The sequence below is a fragment of the Passer domesticus genome, chromosome 3 (assembly GCF_036417665.1).
Source record: "Passer domesticus isolate bPasDom1 chromosome 3, bPasDom1.hap1, whole genome shotgun sequence".
Taxonomy (NCBI): domain Eukaryota; kingdom Metazoa; phylum Chordata; class Aves; order Passeriformes; family Passeridae; genus Passer; species Passer domesticus.
In genome coordinates, this window is record NC_087476.1 from 49,203,069 (window position 1) to 49,229,639 (window position 26,571).

The window sequence follows — 26,571 nt, forward strand, 5'->3', positions numbered from 1 at the left end:
TGCACTTGTGTTTCTTGACAGAGTGACATGAAGGATGGGCTGGGGGGGGTTCCAGGCTGGGCTGTGTGCCAGAAGGGCAATATGGCAGGGCATCCTTTGGAGCAGACCTGCCCTGCAGCAAACATGCAGCTCTTAACTCTACCTTGAGGTTTCAGGGATGAGTGCCCTTATGTAAACTGGCCCAGGGAAGACCTCTTCGATGTTTTTGTCCTGAAAATACATTTGCTCTGAGGACATACCGTATGGCATAACAGGCATTGGCTAGTCCCACTGTCTCAGTCATCCCCCTGAGTTGAGCTAGTTCTTTATCTTCCTTGATAAACACTATCTGTCCAGGCAAGGCCGGTTTTCTGGATTTCAATCTTTGTTTCCATACTGGAATAGAAAAGGAGACCATTAAGTGTTTTACTCTGAAAGTAAGGTCAAGTGTTTATAAGGATACACACAAGTATTAGAGTTTTTTAAGCACTCTTGTGCTCTCCCTGCAGGTAATCAACAGCAAGAAATGCCTGAGGATGGGCTGAATTTCTATCCTGTCCTTCATACCAAAAATATAATAAGCCGTCTCTAGGGCCTCAAAGAATGAGAATATACAAATTTCTCCCAGCTCCCACCACAGGGAGGGAGCCTTCTCCTAAATCTGGAGGCCAATCATTTCCCACCATCTGAACTGCCTCTCACTGAGGTTTGGTAAACCAAAGGTAAACAAAAACTCAATCACATACCAAAACTGAAGAGTGTGACCACAGCCAAACACAGCACAACAACTCCAGCCACAGAAGCAATGGCAATGATGGTGCCCATAGGCATCATTTTATCTGTTAAAGAGAAAAGGAAATTTGTTTAATTACTGTGTAGGCATGCAATGTCAATCCCATGGACTGGAGCACATCTGAGAGAACCCTTCAGCTCCCTGCTATGTAAAAGTCTTCTACTGCACAAACTTCTCTTGTAGGCTCTATGTGGATGTGTATTTGATCAGACTAATCCTTCTCCCCCAGACTTTGGCCATAATGTGTATGCAGAAATAGAAAATGCTGAACTGTTTTACTACTCAAATGGGATTTCCAAAAGCACTCACAAAGTGTAAGTCTAACATTCTGGCTGAAGGCAAGAAGTAATTCTGATATCTTTACCCAGTGTGCAAGACTGCCTTTCTTCAAGAATCACATAACAAAGCAGAGTGGCAGAGCCACAGAGACAAAGTGTTATAAATGAGGAGAAGCACTTTTCAGGCCCACTGTTCTGAGCAAAGAGCCTGGATGAGCACTAGCAGCAGGGGTCACCATATAAACATCACTATTTGTTACCCATTAGAGGCATTACTTTACCTTTGCAGGAATATTGTTATTAAAATAGCCAGTCTCTGTTCCTAAATTGGTATGACTATTTAGAATAACAAAAAAAGGATTAACAGAATACAGAAGTACAAGACATACCTTCACTCAAAATTATATCCATGCTAACGTCACTGTATTCACCAAGTCCCAGCACATTTGCAGCTGCTGCTCTGAACTGGAAAGTTCCTTCAAAGTTCTTGGCCTTCCATGTGCAAATACTGCCACAGGAGCCATTGTAAACCACCTCCCACGTGGACTTCACATCGCTGTTGTTGCCAGACTGTTTCCTGCAGCATGCACAGCACGACACAGGAATGTCATTAATGCCACAAGGGTAGTTTACTGCTTCATCCCCAGCCCATTCTTTGCTTCAGTTCCATGGTTTTCACGGCATTTCTCTGCATGCATGAAAGCTCAATCTGGTCATGGGATTCTGGCTACAGAGAACAAAATTGTGCCATTTCATCTGTGCTAGGAACCAAGCATCTTTATCTTGCCATTGGAAATTAAATACTAAACCATTTATACATGAAAAATTGTTCAATATATGCCTGATTCACCTATTTCAGTATATGCCTCACAGCCAAGATTTCAACATGTTCTTATTTACATTTCTGGCAAAAAAAAAAAAAAAATCTACTGTGCTAGAGCTTTTTGCCCTTCCAGACTGAGAGTAATTCAGTGTCTCTGTGCATCAGGTTTCACAAGCTAAATAGGAAGCAAGTCATTGGCAGTGAAGATACCATTCTTTAGCTAGCCATTTTCCCATGGTATCTGCTGACTGCTGGGTGTATTTCTTCCTTTCCCCATTGGACTGAGATTGATTGCTCACAATAAATTCAGAGCTGATTATTCACCAACCAAAAGAAGACCACGTACTTAAACTTGAAAGGCCATATCTGAAATATCATTTCATGTCACACAACACCGTAATACATCATGTGAAATGACCTTCATGAGCAAGTCACTCATTCTCCCAACACACTTTAATGAAGAAAAAAAGGCCAAACACTTCTAAACCAGAGACATTGGAAAGCTCATGCCCTTGGTGTGTACATGTTGCCACTAGAGCTGTATGAAAAACAGAGGTTGCTTAAAAGGGCTAGGCAAACATTTTCTAGAACGCTGTGCAACTGACTTAACATTTTTCTACCTGGCATGAAATTCAATCAAAACCATCAGCCTGTGTACATTCAAACTGCAAGAGAAAAGCTGACTACATTAAAAGACCACCTCAGTGATGCATTATGATTCCAGAGATGAATAAGAAGCTGGAGTCTGGAGAGCACACCAGCTAATGCACAGCCCTGGTACAGACCAGGGGATTGACCTTTCCTTACCCATTTGCAGCAAGTCAGGTACAGATTGTCTCCTGGAATATCAAAATTATTGTTTTCTCAGGGCATGCAGGTCAGTACTCCTGCATGCTCACAGAACTGTAGGAAGCTTACAGCACCAGGAAAATACGTCTGGGTGAAAACTTATATAGGTAAAGCGTTTCCAGCTCCAGAGTGTTGTCAGCCCTTAGCTTTCATAAGCACAGAGAAAGAAATAATAGCTGAGTTTAGAAAACTACTTCCCTCCGTCAGTAATGACTTCCAACAATCACTGGAATATTTCAGAAGATGGACTCTCCTTATTTGAAAACAATGCATTAATTAAACTTTGCACCAACTGCTTTAAAATAATCTCTTCAGAGTCATGGTCAAAAATTAGAAGTTCAAAGTCACTGCACACAGCAATATAGTCTAACCTGCCCAATCAGCCCTATCAATGCTAGTGCAGGAATAAGAGTGAGCTGGCACTCTAGTGTGACATGGATAGCTCAGGCAATCGGTATTTGATGACAGAGCACTTTAAAAATTATACAGTCATGCCATGTGGGTAGGAACACTATTTCTGGCAATATTACAACACCTTCTTTGAGTTCTCTGAACACTAATATATTTATGTATATATTTTAGCCAAAAATACATACTACATGTAAGTTAAGATTTGTGATTTGAAATTCTCTCCAAATCATCTAGTTCACTGACATAGATCCAAATATATAATTGTATTTCAAGATTGCTCTGAAAATGTTGTTAGTGTTTTCTTTCCTTCTGTATTTTCCAGAATTTCTGGAAATTATGGGTACTTGTTTTGTCAAAGAAAGAGATCCCAATGAATGCATCATATACATTTCATTCTTCCTGTCAGAGCCAACCTGAAAAGCCCTGCACACCCAGATTTGTTCTGTGCTGCTACTTGCAGGAAGAGTGCCTCATGCATTGCTTACCTGCTCTCTAAGATGTAGTATGTCAGTTTGCTTCCATTGTCATCAGCCTTTTCCCACTGTAGGGAGTTTTTGGAGTCTTCGGCTCTTTTAGGAACTCCTGGCTTACTGGGAACACCAGCTTAAGCCAAACAGGGGAAGAAACAGAACCATTAAAATGTGTTTGTATAATGACAAAGGGCCAACAGGCACAGAGAAAAATCTGATGTGCACATGGGTGTTTAGACATACAAAAGGAAGGAGGATCTATATTAATAATGCTCATAGAGAATGAATCCTTGGCCTTCTCTTTGTGATGGATAAATTCCAAAATTTTTACTCACATGCAGCCTTTCACCAGTAACGAGTTCACTTGCATTATAGGCATTTCATTTTAGTTCCCCTCACTCTTCTGCTCCACTTGGAAATGAATCTCATTTCTGTCCCCCACTTACTTCTGAAGGTATGGTATTTTACCAACAAACAGAACTATTGGGTCTTAGTATAAGCAAATTTCCTGCTAAATTTTAGAAAATATAATGTCTAATGTTCACATCCTGCAAAGTCTTAAAATCTTGTTGTGCTGTGTTAAGTGCTTACCTGTAGTTTTAAAGCTTGTTGAAGAGGAAGTGCTTTTCACTCCTGTAATGTAAACTACTGTTACTCTTACAAAGTAGTTGGTCCAAGGAAGAGTTCCTGTGAGGTTGCATTTGTAAACAAGATTTCCTATGCATGTAGTGTTTGCAGGAGAAAACCAGTCACTTTTTGTTGGCCACTAGAGAAATAAAATATCATTATGGTCAACTTTCTTGCCCTGCTGAAAGTGTGTCACAGTTCTATTCCTGGCTAGATTAACTACTTTGCCACCTCCTAATATCATAGTGGAAATATGACGCAGGTGCTCTTTCAACCATGGACTTTGTCCTCTCAGAGACCAAGGACACAAACCCTAATTTTCTTCTTTGTTTTCAGAGACCTGCAAGTCTTGGCAGTAACAAAGAACAACAGATTAAGTGCCTGCTTTACACAGCCAAAAGGAGCCTTCCCCTTATATTTCTGGATCATCGTGCCCATGAGTTCAGCTTGCCATGATGCAATTGAAGGGAGGTAGGTTAGTGGAATTTTGATGTGACATTTATTTTAGGGCAGGGAAATGTTTGGTGCAGGTCTATTGAATCTGATTCTCTTTAGTAAAGAATCTGCATGATCCAGTTTAGGACGTGACTTTTTCTGCACCCAGCGGTTCAGGTGTTGAAGTCTGAAGTTTCCATGAATGCTGCTCTCACTGCAGCCCTTACTTCTTACTCCTTAGACCTGGTCATCTCTGTGGCATTTTCTCCTAACCTCTATCACAGGAAAATGAATCCAGATACTAGGCTGTAGCTAATATTTACTGCTGAAACTCTTTTCTTCTTTTTCTTCTGCAGGGCAGACATAGGATTTGCAACTGCAAACCCAGTTGGGGCAGGGCAGTGAGGAAACAGGGATAGGACTGCTGAAACAGGAGACCCAGAAGGAATTCTGGTGAGGTCATCCAGGATGTCCTTTGGCGCTGTGGAGTACTAAATGCTACAGCTGCACTCCTCCTTGTTCCTGGCAAATGCTGACTCCATCCTGCCCCTGCTGAGCAGCTAAGACTGACATCACCATGCCCAAATTATCCACTGAGCCTCTTCATGTACATCCTGCCACCCACCCTGTCCTGCTTACCAAGCCAGAGTAGGTTAAATTTTCTCTGATCTGAAAAAAAACCCCACCCCAAAACTTAGAGGTATTTTTACCTTATGAAGCTCAAACCAGAAGCTGGTTTCACTGATGTGCAGAGGAGCTCTCCATTCTAGCTGGAAACTGGTGTTTCTGGGGACTATGTTGATAGGTGCAGCTGGAGTCTCAAAAGTTTTTGCAATGACAGGGACACTTTCAGAAAACCAGTTCTCATCAGGATGAAAAGCAAGAACCTAGTAAGGCAATGGAGGAGCTGTACGATACCAGAGCAGCTGGAAAGGCAGCTTTGCTTTAGCAGCATCAAGTGTTTGGAAGACCAACATTTCAAACAAGACAGTATTTCAGGCAATAGAGATTAAGGTATAGAAATATTTTTGCCCCTGATAGCTGCAAGGTTATATACAGCTTCTTTCAGGCTGAAAGTTCATGTCCAGGAGCACCCTTCCTCAGAGACTCTTAGTTTCTCATCTCAGATTTCTACAAAGTCCTGTCTCTTTCTAGATCTTTCTTAAATGCCACACGCTCTTACACAGATATGCAGATGTCACATCACAGTGTTTTAGAGCCACAGAAACACAAAGTCAAGAAGTGCCTTAGCACATTGCTTTTCACTAGGCCTCTGGCAAATATGACCTGTTAGGTATGCATACTTGCATACACACATACAGGTATTTAGATATGTGTATGTATATATATTACCCATTATATTATCTAAATCATTAACAGAAGCCCAAAATCAAATTAGGACGTACATATCCCCTCCTGTCATCATGTGAATGTTCCCCCAACTGTGTAAATCACTCTATTTGTGATACCCAATGCATATTCTGCAGACAACATTTACTTGGTTACTTTTGAAAATGACACTCTGATCATAGACCTGCTGTCCAGATACATCATTTATTATTTTTTAAGCCTTTGTCTATAAAGAGAGCAGTACATTTTGTCCTTATGAATCCACATTACATGCTTTCATTCATCTACTTTGCAGAAGAGAAGTCTAAAGATTTGCAGGTTGTGCAAACCAGTAAAACTACTTGCAATTATACCTTGAATGAATTATTTGTTCCAGGCTGGAGCCCACTGACAGACCAGGCAAGCATCCCATTTGAAAATTCCCTTTTTCGCAAAGGTGTCACTGGGACAGGAGGCAATAAATTGACAGAGATTTGATAACGGATGGATTCAAGAGGTCCATTTGGCTTCAGAGGTTCACTCCAGGATATGTTGATGGTAGTGTCAGACAAAACTAATGTTTTAATAGTGTTAACTGCCTCTGGTACTGAAACAGAAAGAAAAATTAATCTCCCTTTTAGAGTAGTCAAGAAATGTCACCAAGGGAAAAAAAGAAGGATGTAAATGTATTAATATGATTCATTCACAGGACTGAAACTCTACACATGTAAAACCCATATTCTGGTATAGTCAGTCAGCTGCAGACAAGTTCAAAATATTTTGAGGGACTTTTAGTATCTTCTTGGCTACCCTAATATGCAAGCAGGCAAAAAACCCAAAAAAACTGAACAACAACAGGAAAACATATATATATATATATATATACATACATACACCTTTACATTTATAGTCATACCACTGAATTCCTGCTCCATCTTAGCTTCCTAATCAGGGTCTCAGATCTGAGTTTAGTATGGTGTTTACTTGAATATGCACACACAGACACAAAAAATACCTGTGTACTATTCCAATTGGAAAGTCTTTTCTTGAACAGAAAATCATAAGGGAAGAAAATCCATTACTTCTCATCATTTAAAATTTTTCTCAGAAATAGTCTGGCTGAGTTGTGTAAGGAAGAAATCAGGATGCTGGTCAGATGTCCATACCAGCTGGTTACTCACTAATTGTTCTGGAAAAATCAACCCTTCCTTTGCAGCTTTAAGATCACAGACTTTGTGATGGTAAACAGCATGTCCCTACTCTGTATAAAAAATTCTTTATTTCCTATTGAGCTGTCCAGAGGGGCAAAAAGTTAAAAAGTCATTACACTATTTATGTTCCCAATATACCAAAATAACGAGTCCATATATTTTAATTCATATCCTAGTAGTAAGACTACAGATTATTTAATGAAATATACAGAAACTAGACTAGGAAAGGACAAATTTCTTATTTGTCTAGCTAAAACATACATAGAGTAAGAGTGACACTCTGTGGCAAGAGCAATGCATTGTCTTCCTCTTTTTTTGCTTCCCTCTGTCTTGCTATTTGATGGAAAGCACAAATTATTCCAAGCTTCTTTCACTTCATTAGAGAATTGAGAAAAAGGCATTGAGGGAATTCACACAGCTTCAGAGGTGTTAAATAGTGTACACACTTCAAGAGGCTCTAGCAGCATCTGATTACAATTTAAACTGGCAGTTACATTCATGAAATTGAGAACATAAGTGTCAGGACACATATACTTTCTATTTACAGCTGGCTGGAAGTTTTTCAACAAATTTGAAAAGCTCTGAATGCTGATACAAATATTTATTCAAAATACTCAGGTTTGTAGGCTGCGTGAGGTGAGAGGTTTTCATTGGTTTGCTCTGCTTTTTGTCTAAGACTTGATTTTCATCCAGAATTTTTGTTTTGTCCCAACTGGAGAAGTCTGTTCTGAGTTTCATGTTTCATTTTAACATGAGACTAAAAAATTCTCTTTGAGTGGAGCAATCCAGTCTCCTATTTCATAACTCTACCTTTATGTTTCATCACTGAAAGGATGTACATTGCTGCAGGATAACAGTTTACCATGCAAAAAAGTAATTGTGTCAATTCTTTCTACATCCCAATAGCATTTAACGTTATCAAATCAACATATCACACAAATTTTGTATTACAGATGTGGAATCCCATGCAAAGAATTTAAATCTGCTGATAGAAGGCTAGAACTGTTGGGTGTTTGGGGGTTTTTGTCTGTTTGTTTGTTTGTTTTACTACATAGGAAGGTTGAGTCATCAAGGTTGGAAGAGACCTTTCAGATCATGAAGTCCAACTGTCAACCAGAACTACCACTGAAACCCCTAAACCTCTAAACCACATCACACAACATCAGGTGCCTCTTAAACACCTCCATGGTGGTGGGATGGTGACTCCACCACCTCCCTGGGAAAGCTATTCCAGTGCCCCACCACCTGAACAGTGTAAACATTTTTTCTGATATCTAATCTGAATCTCCCATCTCAGATAAAGGGCATTGCCTCGAGTCCTCTCACTGCAGGCATGGTAGAAGAGACCAGCTCATGACATTTAGAGATCCACATAGGATGGGAGCCTATTTGCTTGATGGTGCAGATGCTAAGGGATCTGACTGTTAAGAGAAAAATACCCAGCAGAATTGAACTGGAGAACTCTCAACATATAGCATGTCTGGATTCCATGAGAAGGGTGGTAATATGCTTGCACCTCTTGTTTCACTTCCATTTGAAAGATGAAAAGAAGCTCACCTAAAACAGAGGCTTTTCAAGAGGAAAAATGTGACTGCTCCCAGGATAAAAAACAAGGAATGATCTTTGCATAAGTGAAGCCACTAGTGGCTGACAGGTGGTGCTCTCCTCTGGACAATGGTGGCAAAAAGAGAGGCTGATTATTCTATGAATGAACCCTTAAAGAAACCTTTAAAGAGTGCATCCCTAAGGACAGAAAAAGGGAAATCAGGACTCCTGGAATGTACTTGTTACCAGGTATTCTGGATAAAATATTTTCTTGGGCACAGTCGATCACTAGGGGAAAGAGACATTGAGGAAAGTAAGAAAAACACAGTAGTGGCTGTCCGTACTTAAATTCTAGTTATTCCATCAACTTCTGAATCAGCCAAAATCCAACGAGAGGTAAAAAGAGGTAAAGGAAAACCTTAGGAGTCCTGCTGTGGCTCCCTCACTGCATGTCACAACAATATCCACATGCACAGCTGTGCAGGCTGCAGCCAGCCCTGATGCAGCCAGGTGAAGGGAGCCAGTGCCCAAGGGCCAGAGGCTGCTGTGCCTCTCTGTTTCACCCTCTTTACTCTCTCTCAAAAAAATAACTGCTCCAACTCTGCCAGACAAGACCCAGGCAAGAAAACTAATGAAGATGAGGGTCAAAGCATTCCCACATTCCAGTGAGTTCAACACCAAGTATCCCTAGGTACCACCTCCGCAATCTTTCAGCAAAACACAGATATGCTGTCATGTAGACTTGGCTATAATTCTGACTGTCTGACTTAGGAATTAAGAGAGGTGTCTGATGGCCTTGCAAGTGAAGAGTTTATGCGGATCAAGCTGACACCAGCTGGTGACACCAGGCACAACAGAGCAAAACTGACACAACAGAAGAGCAAGCACTGTGTATGCTATGGGGGATTCCATATTTTCAGCAAGGGAGTTCAGCAGAAGCACAGAGAAAGTGATCTGAAGAGGATTACAAAGGCAGCTCCTCATAAAGACAAATGTTCATGTACATAATTGCACATGCAAAACAAGAAGAAGTGCTGAGCAAGGTAGTTCTATTGGGCTGTGCTGCAGCAAGTGCAAAAACACAACATGCACCTTTTGCATGATCCTTCTCTTTCTGGAAGACGTCAAGAGCTTCAAGAAAACTGGCACAGTAGTTGCCCCACAGCTGCAAATAGTAGAGTGAAGCAGGGAATGAGTAGAAGCATCTTCCTGCCCTAAGTGAGGTATTTACAAGCACAGGAGGCGTCCAGCTCAGATTGTAGTAATCTCAAAGAACAATGACTGAAAGGGCACATCAAAATTCTTGAAATCAACTGAAAATGAGCTGTTTTCATTCAGGCTAAAAGTAAAAATGAAATGTTGCTTTTCAGCCTGGTTCACAACAAAACAAATCTGCATTACCCTTAGAAACAGCAATCATGAGAGTGCAATCAAGCCAAGGGAAAAAAAATCTTAATGCTGGATGAATATTTAAACATACCTAACCACACATACATTCAAATACAACTTATTTAAAGCTGTGGTCCAAAGCAGAAACTGCAACTGTTTAGCCATTTTTAATCATAATTTATCTTTCCTCAGGAAGCAAATAACCCAAAGCATTAAAGCATATATACAAATACATTGAGTGAAACTTTCAAATTCATCAAGTCTTCTTGTCAAAACCTTGTGACAATCTACCCAGGTTATATTTTAAGCAGACTATTTGTCCACTTTCTGATTTACAACCCAAACTTGCATACATCTTCCTCTAACTGAGATGAGAACGCAGTTCAAATTCAGAATAAAATATTAAACAAACCTCCATACTGAGTTGTGCCAACTGTGCCTTCTCCCACAGGCAGCACTTCCTCATCTGAATAGTAGTTTTTCACTGCAACTTGTATGGCATAACTTGAAAATGGCTGTAGGTTCTCTAAGACAGCAATAGGACCCTGATATTCCTGTAAGTCAAAATCAGATCATATACATACATTCTTAGAAAAGACAGTCATATGTCAACCCAATCATCTCAGTGAAACATAGGGTTAAAAAATAATACAGTAATGGTTTTGCATTGTAATACATTTTAGTGTTTAAACAAAAAGCTTAGAATCACAGTTTTGGTAGTATGTCCTTAAAGAAAAGAAAGCACATACCAAAAAACAAGAAAAAAAGTTTGGGGGGCTCTTGCACAAAGGAAAACTAAGGAAACTACCACTTACCAAATACCATAGAGAAAGAACAGTTACTGTTGGGATGTAGAAAGGGAAAAAGTCGATGACAGAAAGCTACAGAATGTTTCATAAAATCACTAGAAGTGACATCACTGTTTATAGATGATATCACATTCACTTCTGCGTGAAGTAGCCATACCAGTATTGTTTGCTGCGGAGCAGACAAACATTGTCTTGAGTTCCTGCAGATGTTTGTCATTTGTCTGGAAAATACCAGGTATGTTGGCGTGGGCTGGGATATGCCAGGGCAGAGCTGCTGTGGTGTGACAGATGGCAAGCTTAATGTAAAACTGGTGTTAGTTGTAGCAAGGATAGTAGGTTTCTCAGTGTCTGGCAAGAGAATCAGGCATCTTTTATCTAGGAAAGACATTAAAACATTAAAAATTAAAATTATGGCTGGACCAACCTAAACTTGCATGGGATTCTGCCACTATTCATATGGGAAAGCATAACTACAAAGTATTCTTTCTGCTCTCACAAAGAGAAACAAAAGAAAATTCCACCTGAAACTACTTTATTTGATTACTTTCGTGGACACAAAAATAGTGGTCCTCAGAGAAACTCTTATTTCTCTTTGACAAGATACAACTTTAATAAATAATTTAGGTTCTTCTTGATGTAGAAGATGTAGTTTCTACAATTTGCTACATCTTTGTAGAAGATGTGTAACTGCTGTGTTGTCAGGGCAGCTCATATTGATGAGCCCAAACTTGCCTGTCACAGGAAAGACAGATATGCTGCATAGACATTGCCTTTCTCTAGCAATTAAATGTTATCTGCTTTTTCTTCCAAACAGCTTTCCATGTGTAATGTAACAACACATAAGGAGAGAGAAATCTGGGAGGTAGAAAAGGAGTTGGAGGGAGAAAACAATAGAAAACTACACTGACAGTTACGGAAAAGTAACAAAAGAAAATTCCTCATCGCTTGGTGTACTTTCAAAAACAAAATAAAAATATATCCTGCTAAGAAAGAAGACATTTAGGCATGTGCACAGGGGAGAAGGGATGAGGACCAATTCTTGCCTTTAGGCCACAACAACTGACCTCATAGTTAATCTTTTCTTGCAAAGTGAGCAACCCTGCCATTGCTACCAAAGTCAGGTTCATGCATATTCCTCCAAATGTATTTGCAGCTGTCAATGTAAATTAGAAAATCTCCATGGGGATCTCTGGATAGAAATAATCCATTTGGACTGAAATTTGGTTCTTCCCTTTCTGCACCAGCCAAGCCTGGGGCTCTTGCAGGAAACCCTGTCCCTGGGGATAGGGATTGGCACATTCTGTACCAGGGCCAAACCAGGTTCCTACATCAAAGCCAAGCCCACACAGATCTCATGAGAATAAACATGCCCAGAGTGTTGGCAAGAGTAGCCTGAGCATTGGTCAGAGCAGCCACAGGCAGGCATGACTGTACCAGCTACTCAAAAGAATGTGAATTTTTTTTATTCCAAAGAAGTTAATCTTGTTAAAATATTCATTTGCATATTTACCAGGTTTTTTATGCAAAATTGGAGTTCAATAATTATTTTGAATATATTCATCATGCTGGTAGCTGTTCTAAACCTCTGCATTTACAAAGATAATCCATATAGATACCATGAATCCTAATTTTCTATTAAAACTAATGTTTTATTTATTTCATTATCATTCTACAATGGTTTGTTTAAAATATTAGGAGTTTTAAGTGATGCCTGGGTCTACTATAATGTAACCTGTACTCTTGGGTACTTCATATAAATCATGTTAATAAGCAGAGTTCTTATCTCTTTATCCTTAGAAGGACAGACCTTTGTTTTAGTTTTACAGACTTGTGAACAAACTCACAAATCTGTGTCACAACAGCGATCACTCACTATCAAACTCTTGCTACAATACTGTGGAACATATTTGCTTTTTTCTGTGCTGCAACATGCACCACCTTTTCTAAATCTCCATGTCTGACACAACTTTGAAAATAAGCATAGTTTGGCATTAACAAACAGGGAAATACTCATCATTGTGACCTTCCACTCTATCCAACACAAGGCCAGTCCTTATATTCATTCTTTTTTAAATCTGAAAATTATTTCTCTGTAGAAGGTACCTCAACCCATAAAGCATACTTTACATGAATACACATCTGCAACTTAAATACATGCCCTGATAGAAATTGGTTACATTCACAAAACAACCCAAATCCCCTCTACCTGGATACGATTGTGCTGCTGAGCTGTAAGCTAAGATTTTCAGCATGTGGTTTGCTCTCTTGTGAAGAAAGTGTCTTCTGCTTTCTTTATCTGTTAGCCAAATTTCAGTGTATTCCTTTGTTTCAGTGGTCCAGTATATAAATTTCTTATCTGCGGTCAAGCTGCCAATTTTATTACCTGTAGGAAAACATTGCATATATAAATTTTATAGTCAGCTCTGAGCAGATGATTTTACAAGAGCTGAAGGGTGCTTGTATTCTCAGTGAGTCAATATAGCCATCTTGGCCATACCATGTCCTCAACGACCTCACTTTGAGAAGAGATTTCTGATATTTTCCAGCAGGTCTCATGAAGCTAAGACACTGCTATTCCAGTTTACAGGTGTAGATTTGAAGGTGTTCAATTACCCATAATTATGAGAACTGCCATTCAATTGAAACACACAAGAAATAAAACACAAATGCAAGAGCTGTCTAAAGAAATTTTGCTCTTTTTTCCAAGATGAAAACCACCATGATCTGCCAGCTCTCAGGAACAACTAAGACAGTTCATCTGGTAACAGAGCAGCTTTATCAGCGTGCCTCCAGAACTGAGCTGAAAACTAGCAATCAAGAATGTTATTATCACAGGAAATGAAACATGGATAATTTGTCATACAAGACCCTACCTGCATGAAGTACTTTCCCCACATGATGGAGTCTACAATGCTATTTTCAGGCATAAGTTGTTATTATATCTTTTCGTTGAGATAAACTGCAATAGGTGTAGCTAATACAAAACCCTAGCAAAATAATATGATAATATTCTAAGTGAAATCTATTGACAAGTAGCACTTGAGGCCATAGCATTTCTTTTAAATCTTACTAGAATACACACTTGCATCAGTAAACATCTTCACACTGCTCTTCTAGTCCATATGAAGAGGGTATACAACTGGAAACACAGAACACAAACATTTTGTCCATATTGGCTATAGATGAATCAGTTCTATAAACAAAGTGCTTCATGAATGCTATTTTCTGAAATGAATGTTGTTTGAAGTAAGAGACAAGAAGAATCACAAACTACCTAGAAAAATAAAAGACACTCAGACCTTGAATACTTGGTATTCTGATGGTTCTCCAGCAGTGGCAGCCATGCACATCTGAGGCCCATATTTCATCTCTTCCTCTGATGAAAAGCAGCTGGGGATTTTTGGAGTCAGACAGATCTATACTCATAGGTTTTCCCAGCTCTGCTTCTGTGACATTACAGGTGCAGTAGTTCCTCCTCTGTTTTTCTATTAATCCATGTCCCAAGATGTGGTGCACAGTGTTGTTCAGAATATCATAATAAAACACGCGGCTGCCATTATCAAACTCTTCCAGCCAGTACAAGCGGCTATCAAAGAAAATGCACTGCTTTCAGTAGGAAAACTTCAACCTGACCAATCTAAATGCAATCCTAATCTGACACAATAACTGGCTATTCTGGATAAAATGGTTACTGTAAAAAAATTTTTTGTCTGGTGCTGACTTTCATTTGCATTACTCGTATAGAAGAACCTATCAGTATTTAAGCATAATTTGAAATTTTTACTCAAACACAGATATCTCTTTGAAATTAGATACGTACAAGCTCAACTAGCAGTACTGAAGTGGCACTACATCCAAAAATTTATGAGTTACATAATGCCAAAACCCATCCACCAAAAAAAGTCATTTTCAGTCCTTAACAGTTCAAGTTTTAATGAAAATCATGTCTAAAATTGGCTTTAAAAAAAAGGTATTAGTAGTATGTGTCTTACCTTAAGAAAGGATATGACAACAGAGATGATACAGTTGAATTACTTTTGCTGAGCTGCTTGTTCAAGGCTTTTAGAGATTTTTTTTTGAGCTCAAGATCAATAAAAAATATTTGAGTTTCATTCTGTGGTGTTTTCAGGGCAACAAAGAGATGCCTTGCAATCCAGTCAACTGTGATGGCTGTGACATTGTGAAGACGTGCATCTTTGAAAAACTTAAGAAAAAAAAAAATTAAAAGGACAGAATTTTCCAACCTGATGTTAAGACATTATGAAAACCAATTTGTTTCTGAAAGAAAAATGTCTGCTTCAGAAGTAGAAGTCAAAATACAAAGATGTGTCATGGATTGGAAATATTTTTAGACAAACCAAAACAATTGTTTCACAAATATCAATTGTTGCTTCCATATACTTGAAATTAGAATGATGTAAATGAAATAAAATTAAATGTGATACAAATATACATTTCTTGTATTTACTAGTATGAATTCTAAATTGAACATGTGATAAAAATATCAGCATAGCAGATGGCAGTAAACCATTTATGATTAATAGGACAACTTTAACAATGGCATACTCTGGTCATATTTACTTTTTCAAAAACACAGTTGGCCATAAAATAATGGAAATAAGGGTGATATAATGATAATTTTCCTAGATTCTCTCAAGTAAGGGAGTGACCAAAGGAGTACCTGAAACATTGAAGCATTCTGTATATCGAGAATAAAAATAAAATCTTCAGTGATATGGTATGCTTTGTCATCGTTAGCAGTATAACAGATGTCCTTTACATTAGTCTTGGCTGAAAGTTCCCAGATGGTATGACCACTGTCTATGTCAGTAAGAAACAACTTGCTGGCAGAAATAGTTATTAGAGTTGGGACAGGGAAAAGATCTGGAAGGAAAAGGGCACAGCTCTATTAACAAAAAAAAAAAACATCCCAGATAAACACAGTCGTTCATAAGGAAAGCAAGTGCAAGATACAAATAAATGGGTCTGAACTTATTGTATTTGCAACAGTAAATAAATAATGAGATGCCCTCTTGTCATCACAGTCAAACTACTAAGATATTTTCAGTGGCATTGTGCATGCTCACCTAACAAATTTGAGCAGAGTAAAACAGATTTGCTCATTTAATTACCTTTAACAGCCAAACTAGAAATATATTATGATCTCTAGCAGTAAACAGGTTACAGGTAAAAACCTACTGTTCCATGCTAACCTGGAGTTGCACAAAAAAGCTAATTTAGCATAGTTTTGAGGAAAGGCTTGAAATTCCCAAAATTTAGTCAGATTATAAGGAATGTGTTAATCTTTCGTATCAGAGGATGTAACCATTTCCCCCATTGTGTCTGTTGTATGTTACATAAAATGTTGGAAGCTATCTATCAGATTGCCAAATTCTTGTACTGTCATTTCACCAGCTATTTCACACAATGAGATGGCAACTAAATCATCCATACCTGATGAATTCCTCTCTGCCATATCAGACAAAGGTCCTGGACCTACAGAGGTGAAGGCCTGCACCTGTGGGGCAGGAGATTTATACTTGTGTTAGCTAACAGCATAAATGACTGCATTTGAGAGCCTGTAGAGTCAATGGAGACAAAACCCCTGTTTGCTCATCTAGGAACATAAGTCTGTGCTCTGTTTGACACCAGGCTGTGCTGGTCAGATGGGACTGTGGCTATGAAGAGAACTTTAGCCAGTGGCCCAGAGGCTGACAATCCCTGCTGCATCTAACAGTTAGAGCTCAAAGCACTCCAGACAGTCTTTTTGTTTCCTTCCCCAGACTGGAACAATTGTTGACCTTGCAACCAACATGGTTGTTCTCCCTTATTAGTATCTGGTCTATTATATGCTCTCTTGCTTTTAACTTGTCTTTCAAGCACACATTCTGTCTCTTCCAAAAGTCTTGTCCCAATGAACATATGACTTCTTGACAAGTTTTGAACTGGAAGTCTCTTTCCACGGAAGTCACATGAGTCCCTGAATTTGTCAAGCTGTGGCTCTGTTCAAAAGGCCTCTGACCCTCCACCAGATCATTTGAATCTGTGTTCAACTTGCAGTTTCTAGCAGTGGCTCTAGAAAAGTTTCTTTTGGGCTTCACTACTTAGTGAACAACATGATACAAAGAGAGATTAAGCCAGGTATCCACGGGTGAGTCAGCAAATCAGCAGTTCTACAAGCAGAAACCACAAGCTCTTGCCCCAAGCCAAAAAAACATCTCCCAGGCAAACACATCAGACTGCACAGATAACATCTAACATCTAGCACGAGACAAGCTCAGTAATTTTTCATACCTGAAACCTTACTGTGAGGCTGGGAAGCACATCCTTGAGAGAAAACTGCATCTGGGTGGGTTTAACATTGCTTTCTATCCACTCCATGAAAGTGCCAGCAGTACTGCTCTGATTCACTAGCTGATAGTAAACTCTGAACTGCAATAATATTCCATTATCCCTTTCAGGTCTGTCCCACCTGAACTCCACAAGGACTTTCCCATCACTTCCATGTAGGTTATTTTGTAACACATATATTCTAGGGTTCCTAGGGGCTGAAGGAACTGTATAAAAAAAAAAACAAAGATAAAATACACAAAACAAAATACTCCTGTTAAAACACAAACTCTACATCATACCTAACTGTATAGAAGATTATCTAAAACTTAATGGTTATTCCTTTCTGCTTTTCATTGATGTGAAGCTATCTGATTTTAACTTGCCTGGCCAAAATAAAGAGCTGTATAAACAGAAAAAATACACTCCTGGACTGAGATTGGTACATATATATTTAGCTAAGTCCTGTGTGTAACTATGGGGCTGTAAAAATTTTCACAACAGACAGCATATTCTATTCCCTCTCCTATTCACTTCAAAATCTACTGCATCTCATAACCTTTCTCAGTGCTTCAGTCTCAGTCACTCAAGATTAAATTTTAGCTAACTTAATTTTGACATGCATAAGAGCAAAAATAAACACTGAAGCAAGAGTAAAATGTGCATAATATTTTTTTTAAATCTACTAAGTAGTTAAGATATTGCATGCAACCTTTTGTGTTCATTGTAATGAATTCAGTTTCTCTCTCTTGCTCGTAGTTACAGGCACATGCTGGATATATTGTCCTGCATTTTCTGTTCTGAATTCAATTACTTCAATTGTCTGCATTTATGTATGCAATAGATGATTGCCAAAGATACTCAGAAACATGTCCTTGCAACACTGCCTGCAGCTAACTAGCTCTGAAAGCTGCTCATCCTTCACCAGGGTTTCACTTGCTGACATTGAGTTGCTCCCAGTACCCATTACACATGAGGAACAGGATGTAAAATTTTAGTACCTCCTTCAGGGGCCCGAAGGGATACAGATGTCATTGGTGCCTTGCCCCAGTATGTGTACGGAGTGACAGTAAAATCAAAGAGTGCAAATGGTTCCAGCCAATCCACTCGGTAGGATGGCACTGTCAGATTATGGGGGGGAAGGCATCCTTCACTCTCCAGAGGCTGCAAATGAAATTAAACAGAACAAAACGCAAGATTTTTTTCCTGCTCAAAAGGACTTCAGATTTCCAAAATTCCCTCACCAAACTGGTCACCTAAATCAAAAGACAGCTTCTCTTCCTGTGAGTGGTCATTGTTTCACCAGCTCCTGTGGCACTGTAGTGATGGGTAGTGATGTGCCAGCAATCTGCCCATTGAACTTAAAGTAAAGCCTGCCAAATGCACTAAAGGGGGGATGAAGGCTAGATTTCACATTCAGGTAAAGCCTGTCCCGCTGCCATCTCACAGGACAGTTCTTTCTCTGAGTGAGAGGTTTTCTCGTGAATATTTTGATCACTGTGATCTCCTTGCCTGGCTATTCACATTCCAGCCACTGGCTCAGAACTACTGCTGGTTGCAGTGATGGAAAAGCTGGACAACTTGCATTGGGTTTGCAATTTAGTTTAGTTCTTGACCAATTTGTAAATACCAGAGAAGAAACAAACTCCATTTCTTTTTAAAAATAGATGTATCAGCAAGTAGATGCAGTAATATATGTAGATAATACAAGGGGATTGCATCAATATCCTCACTTGTAGAGCTTTTGATCCCACGCAGTAAAAGACAGTTCCCCATTCCACCTTTGTGGAGGGACTCCAAGTGATGTGGAAGCTTGTGAAATTTCCTTTAACTCTGAAAGAAGACTCTGGCACTGAATCCGGAATCACTTTTGGTGTAGAAGTAAAATTTCCTGTCCATAAACACAAGAAATAATAATAATCTAAGGAATGTGAGGAATAGGTAGACTATTCAAACAGGACCTAGAACATGAAAGTAAGTCAACATTAAATAGAAGCAATAAATAATAAAAACTCATATTCTTTTTATCCATACATATACCATCAGCTTTTATAATTGCACCTTATCCTGATATATTTATCAGGTGATGCATATATACATGTATTGGGTGTATCCTGATATATTTATTAATAAGTTATTAATATATTTATTAATAATTTGCTCTTATCCTTATCTCTTGTCAAATGGCTAAAGAATTTCAAGAATGAAGAACTGCAGGCTGACAATGAATATCTTGATTGAGGAGTTTAGAAAAAGAAAATAATGTACCTGGCAAAGGTTTAAGTGATGCCTGAACAAGGGTAAAGGCTGTAAACTGTGCTGGTTGTGAGAAGGGATTGCTAAGGCTCTGATTGACTTCCTGGACTGTAATGAACTGAAGCCTATTAATCCAGAACAGGCGACCACTGTAGTATTCCAGTGTACCTTGGGATATTTCTGAAGTACTCCATGCTGCAAATTCCGTGATGATGGCATTACTACAACTGTGGAAACATGTATGAAATTAGCAAACTGATAGCCCACATGTAGAGGGAACAGATTTATGCAACGTTTGACATATTGTTAAGTTTCTTATTATTCAAGTTCTTAATATTTATAATTCAAATTCTAAAATGTAGGAGGCAAGAAATCAAATAAATTTTTTTCTTTAAACTCTTTAACAATGAAGAAAGAAGAAAAAGGCCTTCATTCCCTTTACTTCATTGGAAAGCAATTATAAAATGGTTTCAAATTCTGCTGCATAGATACAGAAAATTGAGTTTTTTGAAAAATCAGCCCACCTTCTCTCAGCAATTCCACTGAAACAGTGAAGTCTACTTCAGAGCATGAGGTTCATTCTACTTCACTACATCAGGAGCCCAGATTTATTTGACTCTGCTAGTTTCCTTCCATTATGTACTAAGATCCATTAACATTTTTCCTCACTGGGATCACTGGTGATTTAATCTACCTTGTATATTGTATGTCAAAACTTACAGGCCTTTTTAGGTTCCAATTTATCTTGGTAAGAGACTAAGTATGTTGTAAGAGGTGTCATTTTGCCATCTCAGAAATGTCTTTGAGCTTAGACACATTTCATACAAAATAAATTTGGAAAAGCTTTGACACACTATCAGGTCCATTAGGATGGATCATTTCTAATCTCTGTATTCTGGCATGCCAGGGACAATGATTTATGGCTGCCAATTGGTTCATAATGGAGCTCCAGCTAAAACTAATCAATATATTTTGATTCTTTAATTGTTCACTATTAATCATAGCAAGTCTAAAGCCAGTCTAGAAAATTCATCTGATTCCACACAAAGCCAGCCTGCAATATTATGGGCACATGTAAATACAGATGCTGCTCAATTAAGTTTAAGCAGTTTAATCTGATGCTTGAAAAAAAAAAATAATATAATCACATTCTCCACATGGAAGAGAGCAAAAACATAGTTTCACAAACGACTATGCATTATACACTTTGCATTTAGAGAAAAAACATCATTTTTCTCAAGGCTTTAGTGTATAATCAAGCTAACCCATAACATTGTTCGCTATGTTTTGTCTTATTAAACTTTGTCTTTCTGGAATTATGCAGCCATTTCATGTTCAGGAGGATGAAGAGGAAAGCCTGCTGAGTACTGTTTGCTCAGGTGAGAAAGTGGTGTCAGTTCAAGTCCTGAGATTCATGAAAGATGAGCCAGTTACAGAGCTGCAGGCACTTGGAAACTGTCAAGTGTTGTAAATGCCAAGATAAAACAGACAATAAGCAGCAATTATTTCCTAAAGCGAAGTCTAAAAATTGATGATCATGACCTCAGTTCAGGTCACCAAGGCTCCATACCTTGTTTCTCTCACTGTAAAACTGTGTTACCAACCACCACAATATGTAGTTTGCCATCAGCTAGCTGTGATCATTAGCTCTTCTTTTTGTTTGTTGTTAAATTAGTAAATAGTGAGCCCAGCACTGGACAACATTTTTTTTCTTAAAGTGTATGACAAAAACTAGATAATATGTTTGCTATATGTTTACTTACCCTTCTTTGCAGAGAGAAGCTCTGTACAGGTTTAAATATAGACTGTCTCGCACAAGCCAGTAAAGAAAACCATAGGTGAGATCCAAAGTTATACCAACCACCTAAGAAAAAACCAGTCCAAATAGCAATTTGAACACATCTTCACTTCTGAGATAAGAGCCCTTAGGCATAACAGTTGTCTAGACAACATGAGTACCTTTTTATTGGCAAAAATAGAATTACTACCATGAATTTTTATTCTAAAACAAAAAGAGAGGGCTAGAAAATAATCAGGTCCTTGGTGGACATCTATTCATAGCAGCTGATGGTTTTCTAGATAGCATTTTTTAAACATCTGTCACAGAGTTCATCCCTGGAGTATCGGAGTACCTCAGATATGATGGCAATAGCATATCAAGTGCTTAGTGGAACTACCTATCAAAATCTCCAAAATACCTCTGGTATTTCAACATTCTTTGTCTGAAGCAGGTGGGTGATATCCAGTCTGAAAGTCACAATCACCTTTTGAAAAAAGCATTTCAGGTCTTTTGTCCTTGTTTTCCAGCTTTGATTTTATAAATAAACAGTTAAAATATTGCATTACTTATGGAAAATAGATGCAAAAATTTAATTCATTTATTTCATTAAGCAGGAAATTTGAATATTTAAATTTTTGTAAATAATTTATTATTAAATAAAGTGGGGGAGGAAATTAAACAATCTTCCTGTTCATTACTTCAATGTTTCATCTTCCTTTAAGGGAGGTGAAAGATTTGCTCTTTCTTTTTAATATGTTTTAATATTCAAAATAGAGTTTTCTTGTTTCTGCAGTAAACAACAGATTCAATACCATATGCAACAGTAATAAAAATCAGATATTTAATAATCTGTTCTGTGAATAAAAAAAGAATTTGCTTCCATAAGTTTGTCTGCTAAATGTTATCAAGTTTAGTCTATTTTATATCATTAGCACAGCTAACAAGTTGTTTGGGGCCTCTCTGAACATGTTTTCCAGCAGCTCTCAAACTTCTCATGCAAACATTAGTCATAACTATTCTCTTATAAGATTAAATTTCCATTATGTATGTAAGTGGAACAGCCTTTTTTTTCCCTAACTCTTCATTAATAAACTGCAGAAGATGATGACAGGAAAGCAAATGTTATATCACTTAGTTGTCTGTTGCTCCTTATGTAATCACATTCTTGACATATTTCTGTTGACATTGTATGTCAGAAAATCAAGGTTTGAATGATTGCTCCTGTAGGTTGTCCTGTTAAAAATATCTCACAGCGTGTATGTGCCCAAGTGTATATTTAGTCAGCCATGCTATATTTTATCCCATTTACCTATTCTCCCTCCCATGCTCCACACTAAATGACATCTTCCTGAATTTATGTTGCTTTTTTGAGCATTTGAGTCCTTCTTCCTTGCCCCATTTCTTTTTTCTGCAGCTATTACATTTTCCTATAGATGTGTCCATGTTCTTTATCCTGACCCCTGTGTCATCATTATTAAAAGGCAAATAAATGTTTGTACTATTCATTTTCAGGAGTTAGGCAGCAGTTTAACACCACCCTTCTGTGATGCTTCAAAAACAGGCAAGCGCTTCCCAGCTTATGAAAGGTACTAGTTTCTGGGCACGACATGTATTTGTGATGGTGCACTGTAACTGAGCATCATGAGATGCAGGATAAACTTAGCTATTTGAAATACCCTTTGACTAAAAATATTGAAATCACACCAAAAGGGTCCTGGCCCCACTTCCATATAATGCACTTTGCTGCTCCCTTATAAAAATACTTTTGTTCTAGTCACACTGTATAATGTAAACAACTTACTAAGAGCTTTGGAAATTCTATGCCAGATCCTAAATTGGAATAAATCAGAGGAGCTCTGCTCAAATCAATCAAGCTCTGCCAATACACACCAGCTGAGCTAAACAACTGATCAGAAAATAAAATAATTGCCATAGAAGGATTTGGTTCCTGCCAAAGAAATTAGACTTTCAAAGCTCTGTATTTGTTTAGGAAACCTGCCATTTTTACAGCAGGTTCTTCTATTCCTATTCCTAGCAATTAGATTTCAAGCTAAAAGGAAGTACAGCTACAAACTGCTGAAGATCCAGCTGAACAGCAATTCTTTATTAGAAAAACATATGGTGAATACCAGTAAGAACCACTTACACAGAGAACATACTTTAACTGTTGGATAACAGCAATTAACTATTACATATGTGCTTTATACTGAGGTAAGACATGTTCTTTTCAGGTAAAGGACTTCATTGTGCAAGGAAGATACATACTGGTACCTGTGCAAAAATATATTTGCTTATTGATATTGAGACAATAACAACCAGCTCAACAATTCCACCATTACAGAAAGTTGTGCTGTCCTTTTTTTTTTCTGATAGTTTTATTCTGAGTTTTATTTTAATAAAGAAACACCTGTCAGCTACAACTGGTCACTTCTCAATCTAGACATTTCTATTTGGCTTTTTGCCTGTGTGCATCACAGCAGGAGGCTGAGTTCAGAAGTCAGTGCACAGATTAGGGCAGCAGAGAAGCAGGAGAGGAGATGTTTGTTTGTAGGAGGTGTGAATAAGTGAATGGTTGAAGGCTGGTATCACTGACATAGAGAAAGGTGCAGAAAAAAAAAATGACAGGACCAGACAAGCAGTCCTACTGCTGGCAAGGTTCCTGAAAGCAAGAACAAGAAAACTGAGGTTAGCATAAGGCGATCCAGAGAAGCAAGTAGAGAATCAAAAGAAAAGGGCAAGGAAGTTGAGGTTTGCCACTTAGAATAAACTGGAACTTGTCAGTTCTTTGCCATAGATCATCCAGAAGATATGCGCTAAGTCCAAGTGTGCTGCGGAGCCTGGACAACATATGTCTTTCCATGGAGACAGTCCACACCAGCCAGCTTCCACAGAGAGACAGGGAAGATAGATTGGTCCTTTACAGCACAGATCTTTCTCTCATGTACAAAAGTTTTGCAGTTCCTCTGTATGCAGCATTACAAGTATAGCAGGTGGCACACCAGAACCTGCCTTCCTTCTTCCCAAGCCCTCATGGAAGTGAAACACCTGTGAGATTAGCTGGCCTGTCAGAATATCAGTTCCCTTTCATGGACTAAACTAGGCCTGGCTTTTTTTTATAATCACAGAAACACCAAATTCTTTTCTTTAGGGAAAGGAAAGTTAAATGTTCTGGGGAATGATAAAAAGCTAACTAAGAGAGATAGATCTCTAAAACTGGAAAGGGTCTTTAACGGACAACCTGGCTTCAGGTAAAATAGGAATACAATTTTTGTGACAGGTGGAATAAAAACAAAGGCTGTGTTTTGGAGGGAGGGAGGGAGGTATATGTTTGAAATATGAAAAGACAGATCTTTTTATGAGGAGAATACTCAGTCTCAGAGTTCTTCCATTGTGTAGGCAACACCAAATTCCACCTACCAAGAATGAGGTCAAATCTCACGTGGTGGCAGGGGCAGGATGGGTTTGAAGAAGATCACAATGATCTATGAGGAGCCAGCAGAGAACCAAGTTTATAAGAGACTTGATAGGACATCAGAGAGGAGTGAATGTACAAGAATGGCAGCAGAGAGGTCAGCAGAAATACAGAGCTTGTCTGTGCAGGCATCAGAGCATAACAAAATGTCTCCAGGTAAGAAAAGGGAGCTAATGAAATTCCACATATACTACAGGATCTTCGGTGAGCTACTGGTGGAAATAGCATCTCTGTTTTCCCTCTTTTTCTTCTTCTGCCTGGGACCCCTTCTCCACCCTAATACAGCTAAACAACAATGTTCCGTTCCTTTTTTTCCCCTGTGCTGCCCAGTGTCTTTACCCACTCTTACAAGAAGCTCCCTTCTCTCTGAGGAGCTGCTCTGCTCAGCACCAGCCTCTTCACAGCCCTCTGGAGCTCCTTGTGAGCCTGGGGCACAGCAAGAGTGGCCAAGCTGGGACCAGGCCTGTGTCTGACTTGGGCAAGGGATAAAGACAGGATGGGGAAGGAAGGAGAGCCTTGACAATCCTGAGGGTGTTGAACTTGCTGCTCCTGCCATCACATGAGGACAGGATCAGGCAGGATGGAGACTGCTGGTGGCAGATGTGGCATCTTTGCCAGCACTGTTGCAGCAGCAGCAGCAGTAAGCTGTGCCAGGCTGCAGCAGGGGCAGTTGCCATTCTGTAACAGATGCTGTTTCTGTAACAGCACTTCTGCAACCTCAAATGCAACCCTGGCAAGTGCTAAACCTCAAAACTGTCTTGTCAGGTCCTGTAAGCTAGGGGTCATCACAAAAGAGGCAGGATGCTGTGAAGCTCTGGATCCATATTTTGATGTGAAAGTCAGAAGTGACCATCAGACTTAAAATATTTGGAAAAAAAGAACCTTTCACATGTGGGAAGGAGCAGCATTACAACCACAATTTGACAGCTAATGAACACTGACTATATTCAAGAGATCTAAATATTAAAACACACACCACCCTTCCACCCCATCTCTCACAGAAAGAAAGAAAAGTAAAAAATCCGTCACCTGTTTACCAGAAAACTGTAGCTGCTCTTGTAACATGAGGTACTCCTCTCCATTCAATCTTGTGCTCTCCACTGAATACATCGTGGCCCAGTACAAATAGCCATTTACTGAATCCACAACTAGATCCTTCACTGGGAACACAACATGAGCTACAACATCTATATGGCCTCCCCACAGTGATTTTCTGTAGATCTAGGGACAAAAGAATTTACTTTAGCATCACATCTAAATCATCAGCTGTGATCAGCTGAGTGTACATCAGTGACTTTTCCACAGCTGTTTATCAAAAGACTGTGCAAGCCTTCAGCTTTCAAAGCCTAAACTTTTTGCATTCAAAGTAAAAGGATGAAGAATAATGCAAAATTATTAGTTCATTTTTGCCAGAAAGTAACAAAAGAAAAAAGCTGAAATAGCTTTTTCCCTTTGCTTTCCCAGTTTTGGCAGCCTTCTGTCTGACAGAACTTCTCACCCACTTCATATTCACTATTCACAAGTGTAAATGAGGGTGCAAGGCAGTGTGAAATCTGGCCTCCTAGCTCCAGTTTTTAAAACAGCTTCTGACTTTGCACTTACAAGAAATGAAAGGCATAATTTGACAGCACTGCATAAATTAGCACTACAATTTTGAAGTCAGATACCTTTTAAATAATTCACATGTCAGTGTTCCTGATATGAGAGTGTACAAAGTGCAATTGTAATTATTTTTTAACTGCAATGATCTACAAAATATCACAGAGCAGAGGTCAACCTTGAAAA

The 26,571-nt window shown here is 38.8% G+C and overlaps 1 protein-coding gene across 1 annotated transcript in view; it reads right to left on the reverse strand.

Moving 5' to 3' along the window:
- Nucleotides 1–26,571, reverse strand: part of ROS1 (ROS proto-oncogene 1, receptor tyrosine kinase) — a 70,111-nt gene that overhangs the window by 22,993 nt on the left and 20,547 nt on the right. The window contains exons 18-37 of the mRNA XM_064413000.1: nt 25,816–26,007; nt 21,298–21,398; nt 19,547–19,761; nt 19,012–19,169; nt 18,280–18,442; nt 17,243–17,505; nt 16,403–16,466; nt 15,630–15,832; nt 14,941–15,152; nt 14,248–14,534; nt 13,155–13,331; nt 11,106–11,323; nt 10,552–10,693; nt 6,369–6,601; nt 5,376–5,552; nt 4,195–4,369; nt 3,619–3,736; nt 1,440–1,627; nt 726–818; nt 240–375 (exon numbers count right to left, since the gene is read on the reverse strand). Coding sequence (XP_064269070.1) covers nt 240–375; nt 726–818; nt 1,440–1,627; nt 3,619–3,736; nt 4,195–4,369; nt 5,376–5,552; nt 6,369–6,601; nt 10,552–10,693; nt 11,106–11,323; nt 13,155–13,331; nt 14,248–14,534; nt 14,941–15,152; nt 15,630–15,832; nt 16,403–16,466; nt 17,243–17,505; nt 18,280–18,442; nt 19,012–19,169; nt 19,547–19,761; nt 21,298–21,398; nt 25,816–26,007 — 3,515 coding nt within the window. The remainder of the gene's footprint in view (nt 1–239; nt 376–725; nt 819–1,439; nt 1,628–3,618; nt 3,737–4,194; nt 4,370–5,375; nt 5,553–6,368; nt 6,602–10,551; nt 10,694–11,105; nt 11,324–13,154; nt 13,332–14,247; nt 14,535–14,940; nt 15,153–15,629; nt 15,833–16,402; nt 16,467–17,242; nt 17,506–18,279; nt 18,443–19,011; nt 19,170–19,546; nt 19,762–21,297; nt 21,399–25,815; nt 26,008–26,571) is intronic.